General features: G+C 52.5%; 3 protein-coding genes across 7 annotated transcripts; 1 reads left to right on the forward strand and 2 right to left on the reverse strand.

Moving 5' to 3' along the window:
* Positions 1–18: 18 nt before the first annotated feature.
* On the reverse strand, positions 19–2,806 carry PRAF2 (PRA1 domain family, member 2). The gene is made up of 3 exons (XM_012652324.1): positions 2,535–2,806; positions 1,250–1,467; positions 19–833 (listed from the first exon to the last, which is right to left on the reverse strand). The coding sequence occupies exons 1-3, from the start codon at positions 2,711–2,713 to the stop codon at positions 694–696; spliced, it is 537 nt and encodes a 178-aa protein (XP_012507778.1). The 5' UTR covers positions 2,714–2,806; the 3' UTR covers positions 19–693.
* A 351-nt stretch (positions 2,807–3,157) lies between these two features.
* On the reverse strand, positions 3,158–8,271 carry WDR45 (WD repeat domain 45). 5 transcript variants are annotated; one of them, XM_012652320.1, is made up of 11 exons: positions 8,219–8,271; positions 6,715–6,786; positions 6,516–6,590; positions 6,323–6,427; positions 5,328–5,436; positions 5,113–5,207; positions 4,543–4,622; positions 4,223–4,431; positions 4,042–4,143; positions 3,811–3,956; positions 3,158–3,571 (listed from the first exon to the last, which is right to left on the reverse strand). In XM_012652320.1, exons 2-11 carry the CDS (start codon positions 6,767–6,769, stop codon positions 3,462–3,464), a joined length of 1,086 nt encoding a protein of 361 aa, XP_012507774.1. In that variant the 5' UTR covers positions 6,770–6,786; positions 8,219–8,271; the 3' UTR covers positions 3,158–3,461. The 5 variants fall into 5 exon arrangements, with proteins under 5 accessions (XP_012507774.1, XP_012507777.1, XP_012507775.1 ...); XM_012652323.1 differs by having other exon boundaries at positions 4,042–4,101; positions 5,328–5,433; positions 8,186–8,271; XM_012652321.1 differs by having other exon boundaries at positions 5,328–5,433; positions 8,186–8,271.
* Positions 8,272–14,753: 6,482 nt separating this feature from the next.
* Positions 14,754–15,988, forward strand: LOC105816780 (secreted frizzled-related protein 1-like). The gene is given in 4 exon segments (XM_012652278.1): positions 14,754–14,990; positions 15,092–15,176; positions 15,179–15,387; positions 15,773–15,988. Coding segments are annotated over 4 exon segments (747 nt in total).
* The last annotated feature ends 228 nt before the right edge of the window (positions 15,989–16,216 follow it).

A 16,216-nucleotide genomic window follows, 5' to 3' on the forward strand; every position in this document is an offset into this window, starting at 1 on the left:
ATATATATGCACCCCATTCCCAGTCGGGGCCTACTCCTACCCCACCCCACCCCTTGGTCCTTGACACTGTGGAACATCAGGATGAGGGGCAAAATCCCAAGTAGAGCTGGAGGGAGGCAAGTGAGACTGGTGAGGGTTGAGGTCACCTGGGACCAAGGGTTCAACAGTCAGGATAACCGACTCCACCCAGATGGGGGCTGGGAACACTTGGGTTTGGGGTTCAAGATTTGGCAATACCTTGACCTGGGTTCCAAGCTGGGGTAGGGGTTTTGAAGAGCTTTGGTCCAGGGTTCAATATTTGAGAATGCCTTGCCCCAGGTTATGGCTTTAGGGCTGTGCATAGGAGAGCAGTGGGTCCCAGATCTCGGTTCAGGGAATGTCTTTGGGTCCATAGTTTGAGATTGGCCATGGATGCTCTGGTCTTAAGCCCCAGTTTTGGGGCTGGATGTAGGTGACTCTGAGTCCCAGGTGCAGAACTAGGGAAGTCTGGTCTTTAGGCAATGGGGGCTAGGTGTGAGGGATATCCTAGTTTGGGACCAGGATGGGGGTGGGGTGGCCACAGATTTCCTTGGTTTTTGACTGGGCAGGGGCCTGTCTCTAGGTTTCTATTATAAGGGCTGGGAAAGGGATCTGGGTATGGGCTGAGGGGTGGGGGGTGGTATTCTCCAGGTCCTGGGTACGGTTCCCAGGCCCCTAGGATCCAGCCTCCTGCTCTTGTCCTAGCGCCTCTAGTAGCAGGCCCATTGGTGTCCGCTTGAGACCAATGCTCTCGATCTTGTTCTCAATCTTGTTCTTAAGGTTGCGCACGCGCAGCGAGGCGTGCACCAGGATCACTGTGGGTGGTACCGAGAGGAGGAGTCAGTGGATTGACCTGCTGCCAATCCGCGCCCACCCAAGGGAACTGCACAGGCAGGCCAGTGGAGTGGTGAGGGGCCAAGACGCCTCTGATCCTGAAAGTGTGGCCGAGTAATTAGTGTTGCAGTGGGGCATGGCCAGGGAGGGCGCCCAGTAACGGGGACGTGCCCAGAGGAAGGCGCTTAACACCAGGAATGAGACTCTGAAAGGCAGTAGTAAGAGGGGTGTTCCCAGAAAGGGGGAGCGAAGCCAGGGCAGGCGCTTTTAACGGGGGCGTGGCCATGTTTCCTGGGCTTCTCAGCCCCCTCTCAGCCCGGGAACCAGGGCAGGGCGGCCGGCGCCTTAGGAACACGCTGGCCATTTTCCCGGCTGTCTTGGGGTAATGGAGACTCACGAAGCACTGGCCCGGCGATGCTGAGTAGGAAAGTGCCAGCGCCGCCCACGACCCAGAGAACGAGGAGGCTGACGGCAAGCACTGCGGCCAGGCAGGCTGCAGGGTGGCTGCGGCGGCAGCGGCGCACGGCTGCGCGGGTCTCAGCTGCCCACACCAGCGCGCTGACGGCCACCACCACTGTCAGTGCGCTTAGGAGTGTGTGCAGCGGGCGCACGTACCTGCGGGGACAAAGGAGCTAAGCTAGCCGGGCAGGCGGGGAAAGGGCCACCCGGCTTCCAGGACCACCATCTACCCGATCCTGGACCCTAGGAGCCATGGTCCCCAGCCGAGAGACACTACAGCCTGGCAAATACTCCCACCAGCCCTATCTCCAACAGGTCCATCCTGCAGGGCTTCCAACTCCTAAGACCCGTGTGGACCCTCATTTCCTCCCTGTCAATTCTACAGTCCCATCTTCCTGAGGTCCCCCGCATCAGGCCTTCCCATCCCACTAGACCCCTGGGGCTCCCAGGCCGTCCCTGGTTTTTCCTTCTACCCACGCAGGGCCCCTCTCCAGCCCCCGCCTCCCCACTCCCAAACTTCCCCTGCAGATCCCTCTTCCAGGCCTTCTGTCTCCACACATTTCCCTCTCCCCAGGTCCAGGGTCTTTACAGGACCCCCTTCCAGGCTTCCTCCACCCTCTAGATTCCTCCCCCCACCGTTGCTAGAACCCCAGCCCCACTCAAGTCCCTCCTCCAGACTCTCCATCCCTTTCTGGTCTCGGGCTTCCCAACCCTGGGTCCTCCCTCTGAGCCCAAGCTCCCCAACAAGTACCTGCTCCTGGCATGTTCCAGTCACAGCCAGGCTCTCCTCCAAGAAGATATTCTCGACAAGTCCACCTTCCAAACCTTTCAACCTTACCATGTCCCTGTCCCTGTCTGCCTTAAGTCCTCCAGGTCCGCCTTAATCTGGCCCCATCACCCACATCACCCTCCCCAGCCCCTAGGTACTCTCATGTCCCTCTTTCAGTCCCTCCTTATTTTCAGGTCCACCTCCCAGACAACTTTCCCCTTCAGTTCCACACTTCTCCATCCTCCCCAGGTCTTCCCTCCAGACCCGCCGTCCCCTCGCAGGCCCTCCTTGTAATCAGATTCCCCCTCCTTCAAGTACCCCCTTCCAAGCTCCTCAGGCCTAACATCTCTACTGAATTCGCCCTTCTCAGCCTCGCATTCCCCCTCCCGGTCCTTAAAGACCCGCGGGTCCGCCCGGCAGACATCCCCGGCCAACCGGCGCCTCCCTCCCTCACCCGGCCAAACCGAGACTGAAGCCAAAGCAGAGAAGGTAGTTGGTTTGGTAGTAGAGGAGGTTGTTGATAACGCGGTGGCACCATCGCTGCGGGTCGCATGGATCCGGAGCCGCCAGACGCGCCGACCCCAAAACAAAGTCGTCCAGGGCGCGTACCGGTGGCAGCCGCACCTCCGACATCCTGCCGGTCGATGTTGCTGGACCACCAGAAGGTCGACTGGACTACAACGCCCGTTATGCCACGCGCCGCCGCGGGGCTCACCGGGAGATGGAGTCTGGACCCGGCGGCTACTATCCTAACCGCCTAGGTGAACTGCGCAGGGACGGCAGCGCACGTGACCGGAAAATAACATGCCGTAAAGCAGCAAGGGCTGCCGGGAAATCAAACTTCCGCCACGGGGCGAGGCACTCCCAACTCTTTGGACTGCTCTGCGGCCCTGGGCGGGGCACCACCGTGGACTGCTGAGGGCGGTGCCGGCGGCTCCAGCGCCCAGTAGCCAGAGATAAGAGAGGAGGGACTGTCTGAAGGACCCGAGCTGGATTCCACGTCCTTCCCGTCAGGGTCCAGGAGGGCCACACCTCTCCTGGAAGCTCCATGCCCCGCCCCCGAGGTAAAGCCATAAATGCCATTCAGGGCCTTTTATTCACATTCATCACATCAGAGATCATCTCTTCCCGGGAAGCTTTTAAAAATCCCCAGGTTGGACTAAGACTTTCCCTTGGGGTTCCTGGCCTGGCCCTTTGGGCACACAGTCATTAAGAAGTGCTTGGGGGAAGTGAGCTGTTTATTTAGAGATAGCTCTGCTGAGTGAAAAGTGGGCACTGGCCCCATTAATGCTTGTTGGCTGGTGGCTTCCACAGCACTCTACCCCCAAGGCTCAGCTCTGTAATCTGCCACTGCAGGTCCCTAGCACAGCTCCCAGGGTCCTTAAAAGTCATCATCATCACAGATGTCAAGGTATACATCGAAAGCCTCTCTGTTGCAGTTTCCATCAGGAGTGAAGACATATTTGTGGAAGGTCCCATCTACGCAGATGGCTAGAGGAAGAGAGAGGGATGGTAAAAGGTTAAAGGCTGCCACAACCACACACTCCCACCTTCTCAGGCGTCCCATGGCGTAGGGTTTTCCTCCAGGCCTTTGCCCAAGTGCCATCTCCCTTATTTATGATGAAGTTGAGCTACACATTCTAGCTTCTCATGATTCTAAAATTCTTTCAGGACCAACCTGCAGGCCTTTGCCCATGCAGTACCCCAACCATGCGGCTATTCCCACTCACCAATGACAGAGTTGACGTTCTTGGAAGTGTTGCGACCAAAGGCGCAGATGCAGGCTGACTCAGCAGGCACGGTGAAGCTTGCCAGGCTCCACTGAGAGTCCACGTACTGCCCAATCATAGGCCCCACCTTGCCCACGCGAGCCAGCCTGCAGGCAGCACTGGCTAAGCCCAGGTGTGGTACATGAGCAGGGGGATGGGGGCGCCGCAGGGGGTGGGGCAGGGGATACTCACGCGGAGCGGCGGTTGAGGCGGGTATCCTTGAGAGCAAAGATATGGACCGTGCCCTTATCACTGGAAGCACAGAGGAATGAGGAGTCGTGGCTGAAGTTAATGCTGGAAGACAGAGCAGCAGTGATGCCCACATGTCACATAGCATGGGGTCACCAGCCCACAATGCATGCTTTGTGCTCACCAGTAGAGGGTTGCAGGGTCAGTGCCTCGGCGCAGCTCCACCAGTTTCTCCTTGGATTGCGTGTCAAAGAGGCGAATGAGGGTACCCTTCTGGGAGGCTGAGGCTACTACGGTGCCTGGCTGATTCAGGGACACGCAGGCTACATCACTCTGATGGGCATTAATGGTGAATGGAGCAGATGAGGTGCCAGGCTTTGTGCTTGCCAGGTCCTGGGGTAGGAAGGAGCAGTTCTGGTTGGGGGCTATGGAGAGGAGGGGCCAAGAGTCCACAGGGAGAGCCAGTCCACCCACCTACCCACCCTTGTCCCCTGTACGGCTCACCACAAGTTGCAGACTCCCGCACTTGTGCCCTGGGAACACTAACAATTGCTTCTCCAGGCTGGGGCAGAGGTCACAGAGCCCTAGGGTATGAAGATGAAGGTGGGGTGCGCTGCTAAGGACGAGGCAGGGTCTCAGAATGGAAAGAGCTGGATAAGGGCCAGACTTCAAGCCCCCATGATACATGTCACCCACAGGACCCTCAGGGGGTTCAGCTCAGTTGCGTGCCCCATCAGCTACCAAGGTCCCCTTCTTCCCTGTGGGATTCTAGTAAGCTGCTATGACAGCCCCAGGAGGCCCAGGGATCCCTGAAACACCCACATCCTCACTAAGTGTTTCTTCTGCTCTGCCATTTGGGAGCACCCAGGAGTGGGGCAGGGCGCAGGGCAGGGAGAGAGAACCAGCTGCAGGATGTAAAGATGGATAGACTGCGAGCGTGAGCATCACTGCACACTCTCCCTTCCTCTTTCCCAGTTCCTCTGTGTGTGTGTCCCTTCCTTTCTCTTCTCATCTCTGTCCCTCTTCCTGTCCACTGTCTCACGCCCTTACACCTGCATATTTGGGTCCTCTTACCCTTGGGGTTGTCCCGTGTATCAAACTCAAACAGCTTCCGGGGATTGTCGGGGAAGGAGTACACGTAGATGCGGTTCCTCAGCACAATCACGATCCTGCGGGCCTCACAGAACATAGGACAGCCATGAGGGGAAGGCAGGAAGCCCAAGCGGGACTAACCCTCTCACCTGCTATGGGGACCTCCTACCCTCCACCCCGGTCCTCCTCAGGCTCACTTGTCATGGCGCATGCGCACAGCCAGCACTGGCTTGGTGAAGGTGAACTCCAGCACCAGCTTGTCCTTGGAATCCTTGCCCTCCCGGGCATCGTCCCAGATCAGCACTGCTGGGCAGGTGGGTGGGTTGTTGGGGCCAAGGTTTAGGGTGAGGGCCAGCCCTGGTGACATAGGACCCACTCCTACTCCCCACGAGACCTCAACCCACTTGCTTAGCCTTTCACTAAACACCCAATGTCAGCCTCACACAGCATGAACACTTACGGACATGATCCCTGAGAGAACCGGTTCTAGAATTCTTACATACAGATGAGGAAACTGAGGTTCAGGGGGGTTGAGTGCCTGGCCAAGGAGCTCACAGCCCATTAGCAACGAAATAGGGACCCACACTCAGGCCTGTAAGTTCCCCTCAGTAACCATTTCTGCCTCCTGGGTCCTAGTCCATACCCCCAGGAGATTTCTATGAAAACTCCTAGGGCTCTGTGACTCACCTAAGGCGACTCCTGCCATGTCCTAGTGGGATCAACAAGAACAACCCTTAAACCAAGATGGCATTTGAGGCTCAAACCAAGGGGGCATTGGGGAGACAGCTCCAAGATTTTAAAACCTATTGGTTGTATGACCTTGGATAAGTCACTTAACCTCACCGGGCTTCAGTTTCCTCATTGGTAAAAATGGGGATAATGATACTTCCTACCCCATAGAGTTACTGTGAGGACTAAATGAGTTAATACATGTTAAGTACTTAAGGACAGCACCAGGCTCACAGTAAGTGCTCCATAGGTAAGGATGTGGCATACAGGAGGCACTCAATAAGTGTTTTAAAAATGAAAACAACACCAAGCTTCTCAAGCTATGAGATCCATGACTTCCAGGCTGTAGGCCACACTGTGTGACTGAGGTGCTCTGACATCTTCATCTGCCAGTGCCTCGGGGTGCCTGTGGGAGGCCAGGAATCCAGGGAATCTGGGCCAAGGGCAGGATGAGGCCACTTACCTGATATCTCTGAGAACTTGGGGCTGCTACCACCGCCCACCAGGGCCAGAAGGTTGGAGCGGTGCAGCATCTCCACCAGGCCCATGCTGCCCACCTGCTCATGGTCTGGACAGGGACCAGGGTGTCAGTGGAGGTGGGAGCCAATGCCCAGCCCAGCCCTTCTGCCCATTGCTCTCCCCCACCAACAGCTCACCCAGGTGCCCCTTCTCCATCAATGGCTCCATATTGTAGATGCGCACACCGGTCTCCATGGCGCAGCAAAAGCAGCCTGAGGGGTGAAAGGAATCCGGACTGCCTCAAAGAATACCCAGGTGGAAAGCTGGAAGCCCATGCCCACCTCTGATCCTCCTCTCCCTCCCTCCAAGTAGGGTACAAATCCAAGCTTCTCTCACTTTGGTCTTGGTTGAAACGCAGGCTTGTCACTCCTCTAAGTGGCTGCTGAGTCATGGTCCGGGATTGCTCTCCTGGACACGAATGGGATAGAGATGGAAGAGTCCTGGGGTCGCCCCGCCTAAAACTCCTGTCCCCAACTGATTTCTTCTTCCTCTTCCCACTCTGCTAACTACTGACTCTGGCAGGACTGCAAAGAAGATAAAAACAGGGGGAGAGTCCTGGGGTCTCACCCTTGGGGTTGTCCTTTTAGCTCCCAAGACCCCAAACAACATGGCCAGGAAATCCTCCCACTTTTTCATATTTGGCCAACCCCAGTTCCAGGCCTGAAATTACCCCGCCTCCCCCTTACACACTGGCCCTCACTGACTCATCAGGAAGCAATGGGGAAGGGGGTGCCCCAGTGATATCTCCAACTCCAGCCAATCTTGGCCCCAATGCAGGACATGGCCTGGAACCACTCGCAACCCACTTCTTATCTTCACACCTGGACCTAGCACCCAACTCCACCTATCAGTAAATAAGGAAAAGAGCACCTCTTTTTGCACCTCCATGACTTGGCCCTGAGACTGCTATGCTTGGTCCACCACTCTCAGGAACTCCCCTGCTCATGCCCTTCTAACTCTACCCCAATCTATTCAACCACCCCAGAGTCGTCTCACACCTTCCCCCCTTCACAGGCTTCCAAATCCCTTGGGATGACCCCTTCTCATACCTTGCTCATTCCCAACCAGGGCCAGCCTGGATGTTCCCGTAGATCTCCCTCATGCACTCATGCCCCTACCTAGGGATTACCCTATCACTCTAAAGTCCCCACCCCTGAGACATCTTTGTGCTCTGCTGTCCTTGACTCCAACATGACCCATCCTCATGAACGCCACCCCCACTAAGATTCCTTCTCTAAACCCCTAGCCTCTCTCCAAGACCCTGCCCAAGGGCACCCCCACCCTCTCAAGACCCTTGCTCAGAACAAATCATCCCAAACCCCTGCCTAAGAGGATCTCAACTCCCTAAGGTGCCTGACCAGGAACCCATGCCCCAAGATTACTGCCTTAGAGCCTCCATTCTCCCTTTGAGCCCTCATCTCCCCAAGAACTCTGCCCAGGCGCACCCAGTCCCCATCCTCCAAGAGCCCAAACCTCCTACCTTTCCCCCGTGTAACACCCTTCACCAGACCGCCTCACTCCCAGTATTTGGACAGCTCCACCTTAAACCCATTCTCTGGACAGCTCCACCTTCCAAGACCCCTGTTTTGAACCTCCATGCAAATGCTCGCGCCACCCAAGAACTCTGCCCGGAAAGCCTCACCCCTCTCTCAAGACTGTCCTCGTACTTATTGCAATGCCAGCATCCACTCAACAGCCCTGTCCTAGAACCCCACCTACCAAGACCCCTACTCAAAAGACCCTCCCCATCCCCCAGACCCCAAGCAACCCTGGAATTGTGCTCCAGCTTGCTGCCGCTGTCACCGACCTGACGTCCGCGCGTCCCCGACCCCGGCCCCACCTGTCGGTGCCGCCCGCGGCACGGCTTTCTGACCTCCCGGGCCTTGGCGCCCGGCTCCGGTGTTTACATCAGGCCCCGCTTCCGGGGGAGGGAGTCTGTGACCGGAAATGACTCATCCTGGCCGGAAAAACGGGGCCGCAGTCCTCCTTGCCCGGTTCTCCGGTCTTTGGAGCATCCAGCATGAGCGAGGAGGCCGCGGGGAGCGGAGGAAGGTCGGCTGGGGGATCCGGAGGCAGAAGAGGCTCCCCCCAAGGGCAAGCCTGTCTGAGGGAACCAGGGAGGGGTAGGGCAGAGAGAGAGAGCGCGAGCGAGCGAGAGCGCCTTCCCCTTGCAAAACTGCGAGCAGCTAACAACTCGGTAACCTATTGGGGAGCTAGAGGTGTTAACCCTCTGGGCTCACAAAGCTTGGACCTCCAAGGTGGGCTAGAGTAGCCGCCCCCGTTCGCATTACGGAGTCATCCCAGACTTCTAGAGGTGGTGGCTCGAGAGGCTCGAGAGGCTCGAGAGGCTCCAGGCGGGGGCGGACCTGGAGACCTTGAAAGTTTAGACTTTATCCTCTTAGCCAGGGGAAGCCAGGGATGAGATTTTGCTTGCTTTCTCCCACCCTACCTCCCAGCTCTGTTTTATTTACAAAACAAAAAATAGGTTTTTGTACAGCTATTGTGTACCCATAATAATTAAAATCAAAAATTTTTTAAAATAGTTTTTGATGGTAAAAGATATGAATGCTTACTGTGAAAAAAGGTCCTGAAGTATGTACATACTGGAAGTATTTCACTTAAACTTTAAATTTTGAGATAATATAGTTACGCAGTTGTAAGGAATAATACAGAGAAATCTTGTACTTTTATTACAATCAAGGTGCTGACGTTGATAGAATCCGCCCATCCTTTTTCTTAAAGTATTGTTTTGATGCTTCTATTTTTTCATATGTTAATAGATAAGGACATCTGTTTAACTCATCCTTTTTAACTGGCTCATGATATTCTATGGTATACATGTAGCATTGTTCAGCTCTTCCCCTATTGATGGCCCTCTAGGTTATTTCAGATACTGTGTCATTAACATCCATGGACACACTTGTGAATTTTGGCCCCGTATATTCCCCTTGGTGTGACTCCATTGCTGTGTTCCTCAACAATGCCAGTTATCTGGCTTTCTTAAGTCTCTACTTCCAAACACCACAGAGCATATTTAACTCATTTTAGTTTGGCAAGATCATTGATGAATAATAATCTTGCCAAACCAGCAATCACTTTTCTGCCCTCTTTTGTGATCTTCTAGTGCAATCCACAGTTTCTTGCTCTCACTCTCCTGGTTATCTTCTCCATCTCTGGCTGCTCCTCCAATTGTATCCAATTTCCAAATATTGGAGTATCCTTGGGTATGATCCTGGCCCCCCTTAATTTTTTGCCAATATTCTCTCCCTAGGTGACTCCATCTTGTTTCATGGCCTTAATTACTGCAAATATTTGGAAGATCCTCTAATTTAGGCCTGTAGCCTAAACCTCTTTCCTGGACACCAGACTCACGTATACTGTGATGACCTGTTTGACATGTTCATGTGGATGACTCAGGCTTACCCATGCAAACGTCTCTTGCATTTTCCTTGCTCAGACACCCCCCTATTCCTTCATCTCAACCAATGGCACAACACTCAGTTTGTTAGTTGAGTCAAAGAGCAGATATATCATGCCAATTTGTTGTTGTATAGTGGCCTGATCATAGCTCACTGCAGCTTTGAACTCCTGGGCTCAAGTGATCCTCTTGCCTCAGCCTCCCAAGTAGCTGAGACTGAAGGGGCATGCCACCACACTCAGCTCATTATTTTTTGTAGAGACAGGATCTTGCTATGTTGCCCAGGCTGGCCTTAAAACTCCTGGCCTCAAGAGATCCTCCCACCTCGGGCCTTCCAATGTGCTGGGATTAGAGTTGTGAGCCACCATGCCCAGCCCCAGATTGGATTTCTAAAGATGAAAAATACACTGGATAGGATTAATGACTAGACTTTACAGAAAAGAAAGATTAGTGACCTGAAGTCATAACAATAGAAACTAACAAAACGAAACACAGAGAATAAAAGAATACAAAAAAAGTATAAATGAGCTGTGGGACAATTTCATGTGGCCTAATATACAGGTAAATTGATCCCCAAAGGAGAAGGGGGGGACAGAAAAAGTATGTGAGAAATAAAGTCCTGAAACTTTCCCAAATTAATAAAAAATATAAACCCACAGATCCAAGAAGTTCAACAAACCTCAGCACAAGAAACATGAAGGATACTACACAAAGATACATTGTAATAAAATTGCTTCAAATCAGTGATACACAGAATATCCTAAAAGCCCCCCAAGAAAAAAGACATGTTCCCTACATAAGAAAGAGAAGAATGATGTCAGATTTCTCATCAGAAACAATGCAAAGAACACAGTAAAGCAACATCTTTAAGGTAGTGAAAGAGGAGTGCACTTCTGGAATGGCAGCGTAAGAAACTCCAAAAATCCACTCCTCCATAAAAACAATGAGAACACAGCCAAAATGTCCAAAATCAACTTTCTGAGAACTCTAGAAATTAGCCAAAGGCTTCTAAAAATGTGAGGACCCTTTGTTTAAGACAGGCAGTGGAATATTGGTAAGAATGAGCTTTGTGGCGTTTTATGTGCCCCATTCCTGTCCCCCACTCACCAGCTCCATGGCACCAGTGAAAACCAGCAGCCCAGCAGAATAGAGGGAGGAGAAAGGGCTTGGAGCTCCCTTTGTCTCCAGAGATATGTCTTTCTTTTTTTTAACCCTCATGTGTTTACATATAACATAAATAACTGTTTTCCAAAACAAAACAAAAGAAAATATTTACTGAGAAGAGTGGTATTGTTCTAGAATTCTACAAATCTGTTTAATGTTTGGCTTAATAGAAGACAGCTAGAGTCTATTATTTGCTTCTGCATTCAATCTCTTGTGATGTCACATATTGTGTGACCTCTGGAAAACCTTACTGTACAGTTGTGAGAGAATGAGTGTGCGAAAGGCAAATAATGTCTTAATATCATGAAAATACTTTTGGCCTCCCAGACCCCCTAAAAGGATCTCGAGGACTCCCAGGGATTCCCAGACCACACTCAGAACTACTTATCTAGGCTGTTAAAGCTTCTGATTGTAAAGGTACCAGTTCACTGTCACCTCCACAACGAGTGTTTTGCCTCACCTTTTTCCTGGAGCAAATAGGGTTTAACATGTTACTTGAATTAAGATGGGTTGCTAAGTCTTATGTTCTTTTTACTTTACTTTTGAAACTTGTGATTACTTACTTAAGGCTGTACATTAACAGAACAGAGAATGAAGAAAGATGTATATTTTTGTCATACAAAGTCATTATGAGGAGGGGTCTTAGGATTGAAAAGGACAAAATTCCAGTGACGTTGTTGAAATCCAAACTTGGATGAAAGGGTAGGCATTCCAGATTTGTGGGAATGAGTTGTAATGATCTATACCTCAGTCAAAATCTTCCTCAATTTTGCTTGCAGTCACTGGCAGGGAAACAAACATCTTCCTCAAAACATGAATCTTGAAGCTAAATATTACTCTGCTCAGATCCAGTTGAGGCATCTTTAATATTAATATTTAATATTTAAATGTTCCTTTTTGGAACATTTGACCTTCTTTGTGGGTGTACTTCACTGAACTAATCTCCTTTCTGTAATGCATCCTGGAAAATGGATTCAGTCTGTGGATTGAGGAATTGTTTAAGTTTCACTCTGATATTTTTTTCTCCCCCTACTCTGCTATTTTGAAAAGCAGCATCCTGATTTCCACGTGCCTTCATTCATTTGTTCAACAAATATTTATTGAGTGCCCACAGCATAGCAGGCACACCATACCAGGTGCTGGGAATAGAACCAGAAGCAGAACAATATCCTTGTCCTTGGTGGAGAAAGACAATGAAATATACTAGATGGAGAGAAAAAAGATTAGGAGACAGAAAAGGCTAGGGTAGGGGTACGGGTTGCTATTTTATTTGGGGTGGTCAGAGAAGCTTCTCTAATAAGGTGACCTTTGAGCAGAGACCTGAAGGAAGTGAGGGAGTGAGCTTTGTGGATATTTCGGGGAGAAGCTTTTCTGGCAGAAGAAGGAATAGCAGGGATATGAGTGTGGCTTGAGCAGGTGAGGTCACAGAGGTATGGGGTGGGGCCAGATAATGGAGGGCCTTGTAGGCTATTTTAAAGCCATTGGCTGCTATTTACAGCGAGATAGGGAACGATTTGGGAGGTTTGGAGAAAGGAGTGAGACATGATCTGACTTTTATTATATATATATATATATATATATATTTTAATAAGAGACGGTTTCTCACTCTTGCTCAGGCTGGTCTCGAACTCCTGAGCTCAAGCGATCCTCCTGCCTCAGCCCCCCAGAGTGCTAGGATTACAGGCATGACCCACCACGCTGGGCCTTTAATTTTAATTTTTTTCTATTTCCATTTGTTTCCTTTGACAGGATACAAGACAAACACTAGTTTGCCTGAGTTTTAAAAGGATATTTCCTTTGCCCCACTTGAATGACCAATAAAGACATAAGTCTAATTGGTGATCTGATTTTTAATAAGAGCCCTGGCTGCTATGTGTAGACTAAGGGGGGGAGCAGGGGAAGGAGGAAGCAAGAAGGGCAATTAGGAGGCTATCGCAGTAAATCAGGCAATAGTTTTTGGTAGCTAGGACATTTGGCAGTGGAGGAGATAAGATGTATTCTGGAATTATTTTGAAGGAAGAGCTGAAGGGATTTGTGGATAGATTGGACATAGGGTGTGAGAAAGATAGGAGTTAGGAATGACTCCAGGTGGGCGGGGTTGAAGTGGAAAATTAGAAAATTCCACTAACGTGGAATTCTTAGGAAATTTTACTACCGGGTTTTTTTTTCCTTGTGATTCTTTTCTGGGCCTCCTCCTCCTCCCCGCAACCTTTTCCCCGGCAGCTGCCCCCCTCATAAATCAAACATTTGTTGATTGATTAGGAGTTAGGAATGACTCCAGGTGGGCGGGGTTGAAGTGGAAAATTAGAAAATTCCACTAACGTGGAATTCTTAGGAAATTTTACTACCGGGTTTTTTTTCCTTGTGATTCTTTTCTGGGCCTCCTCCTCCTCCCCTGCAACCTTTTCCCCGGCAGCTGCCACCCTCATAAATCACCTGTAGCAATTAGTGTACCAGGCTGTGAAGTAGCTTAGGACTCTGCCTCACTAAAGTTAACCCTGTTGTAACCGTGCCCCACCCCCTTAAGCAGAGTGTATAAAAGACTGCAATGCTCTTTGGTGCTCAGAATTTGGGAGGAAAAATCCCCCTCTGAGCCCGCTGGCGAATAAACCTGTTTTGCCAATATTTCTGTGTGAGTGTCGGTCTATTCCCGGTCATCTCTGCTGTAACATTTTGACTCCCTGACCGGGAAACACCCCGATTGCGCTGGCCGTTGGGGCACCGGCTCAGGACGGACGTTGGCCGACCGACCCTGACGACCGGCGGGGAATCCAGGCGCCTGGACCCCGGTTGGGTACAATTTCTTCTCCATTTGGAGGGGCTCTGCCAGCCAACGATCTCCGGACCCGCCCGGACACCGGTGAGGTGTAGGCAACCAGGAATGGCCATCTGAACCATCTGAACTGCGGTAAGGTCCTGGGACCCTGTCCAAAGGAAGCCAGGCCCGTCTAAGGATGGAAGGGGAGACTGATCACCTCCTAAAGGAAAGGTTGAAATTCCCAGAGGGGGAATGTAAAACCTCTGTGTGTCCCAGGAAGGCTGAAATTCCCAGAGGGGGAATGTAAAACCTCTGTCTGTTCCAGAAAGGCTAGAAATTTCCCAGGGGGGAGAATGTAATAGCCTGTGTGTGTGTGTGTGTGTGTGTGTGTGTGTGAGTGCTGCGGCTCCAGGGCCAAAAGCTACGGAGCGGAGTGTAATCGGGTCTGTACCTGCGTTTGTGTGGCAGTGTCACAAGGCATAACAGTGACTCACTCTCCCCGAAAAGGGAGTCACTTGGCCCGGGAATTATACGGGACCACCTTTAGCCAAGACGTGCCTAAAATCCCAGTGAGGGGAGCAGCCAGGCGGACAACTGAAAGTAACCCCTTCCCCCTTTTTCTGTGACTCCAACCAGTAGGAACACCATGGGAGGACCGAGTCCAAACCAACTGCACTCAGGTACATGATCAAAAATTTTAAGAAGGAATTTTCCGGCGACTGCGGAGTTAAAATGACTCCGAATTGCCTCCGCACACTCTGCGAAGTAGAGTGGCCATCCTTTTGGAGTTAGGTGGCCCGATTCAGGCACCCCCGACACTTCTATTACCTAGGCAGTCTGAAAACAAGTTATAGGTACCCCAGGACACCCAGATCAGTTCCCCTATATCGATTCCTGGCTAGGAATTGCCCAAAATCTGCCTTCTTGGGTCCGGTTCTGTGTAGAAAAGGGACAGAGCAGGGTACTGTCCGCCCAGCGGCCGCGGAGGCCCCTTTGATCCCAGCCCTAAGCCTGTGCACGGAGAGCTGTCGTAAGATGAACTCCCCCTCACCGTCTCTGTTCTGCTCGGAACCCAACTGTATCCCTCCAATTGCCGGTCTGTGGCCACTGCCAGTGCCCCGCGCCCCTCCCCGCGCGAGCTCCCGCCTCTGCACCCGCAACAGGCTGAGGGCCGCCACCTGCCGGGACCGGCAGGAGCACACGGCTGCGGAGCGGGGCAGGACTGGGGACAGCACCTTTTATCCCCGGACACCCCTGGAAGCGTGCTGGCGGGTGCACGGAGGCGGTGGGCAGCCCTGACATGAAAGAGCCAACGCACAGAGTGGGCATGGGCTACGGGCGTGGCGCCGGCGCGGAGGTCGGGGGGGCTGCAGCTGGGCCGCCCGGGCGTGGTGGTGGCGCTGACAGCTGCGCTCCTGACCGCGGGCTGGGCCAGCCAGTACAACCATGTGAGCTACCAGTCGGCTCGCTCCCAAGCAGCAGCTTCTACGCCAAGCCGCCACAGTATGTGGACATTGCAGCAGACCTGTGGCTGTGCCACAATGTGGGCTACAAGAGGATGGTGCCGCCCAACCTGCTCAAGCACGAGACCATGGCGAAGGTGAAGCATCAGGCCAGCAACTGGGTGCCCCTGCCTAATAAGAACCGCCACATGGGCACGCAGGTGCAAGTGTCTGTCCCCCACTGGCCTCAGTTTTGTTCTCTGATAAATAGTACATCAGGCGCAGGTGACGGCAGTTTGTGCCACTGCCGTGTTGCTCTAGGCTTGCTCCTTGGCTGAGCTGGTGACTGCTGGAGTCCTGTCCTTGAGCGCTGTGCGGAGTGAGGAGGCGGCAGCTGAGCTGGGTGCGGTGAGAAGGCCTCGATGGTGCCCATGGCTGGCCAGGACCCAACGCTGAGCATGAGTCACCCATTCTACAATGTGGCCAGACACGGCATCCTGCAGTTGGCAGGGCCCAAGGCAACAAGCGTCTGCAAACACCTGGAAGACGAGCAGCCCCACGTGCAGCAGCTGCGCAGAGCGGGACATATTGCATTGCTTCAGTGTAGATCAGGCCCCTCCGCGTCTCTCTCTCTGCTTGCTCTTCGCGCCCGTCTGCCTCAACCTGCCCATCTACCCCTGCCGCTGGCTCTGGGAGGCTGTGTGCAACTCTTGCGGCCCACCACGCAGTTTCTTCAGCTTCTGCTGGCCCGAGATGCTCAAGTGCGACAAGTTCCCCAAGGGGGACATCTGCATTGCCATGACCCCACCCAATGCCACCAAAGCCTAAAAAGCTAGAAGACTTTGCAGGAATGAACATCACTCAACTGTTAGAAGTGGCCCAAAAGGTGTACCGGAACCAAGATCATGTGGCCCAGAAAGAAAGTAAAAAAAAAAAAAAAGGTAAAGCATAAGGTGACACCCTCCTGGCAGCGGCACTCGGGGCTCCTGTGTTACCCCAGGCCTCAGTACAAAACCTGGGAGAGGGCTCCGCAGGAAGGGGACACTAAGACTGTGA

The sequence above is a fragment of the Propithecus coquereli genome, unplaced genomic scaffold (genome assembly GCF_000956105.1).
Source record: "Propithecus coquereli isolate 6110/MARCELLA unplaced genomic scaffold, Pcoq_1.0 Scaffold388, whole genome shotgun sequence".
Classification (NCBI taxonomy): Eukaryota; Metazoa; Chordata; class Mammalia; order Primates; family Indriidae; genus Propithecus; species Propithecus coquereli.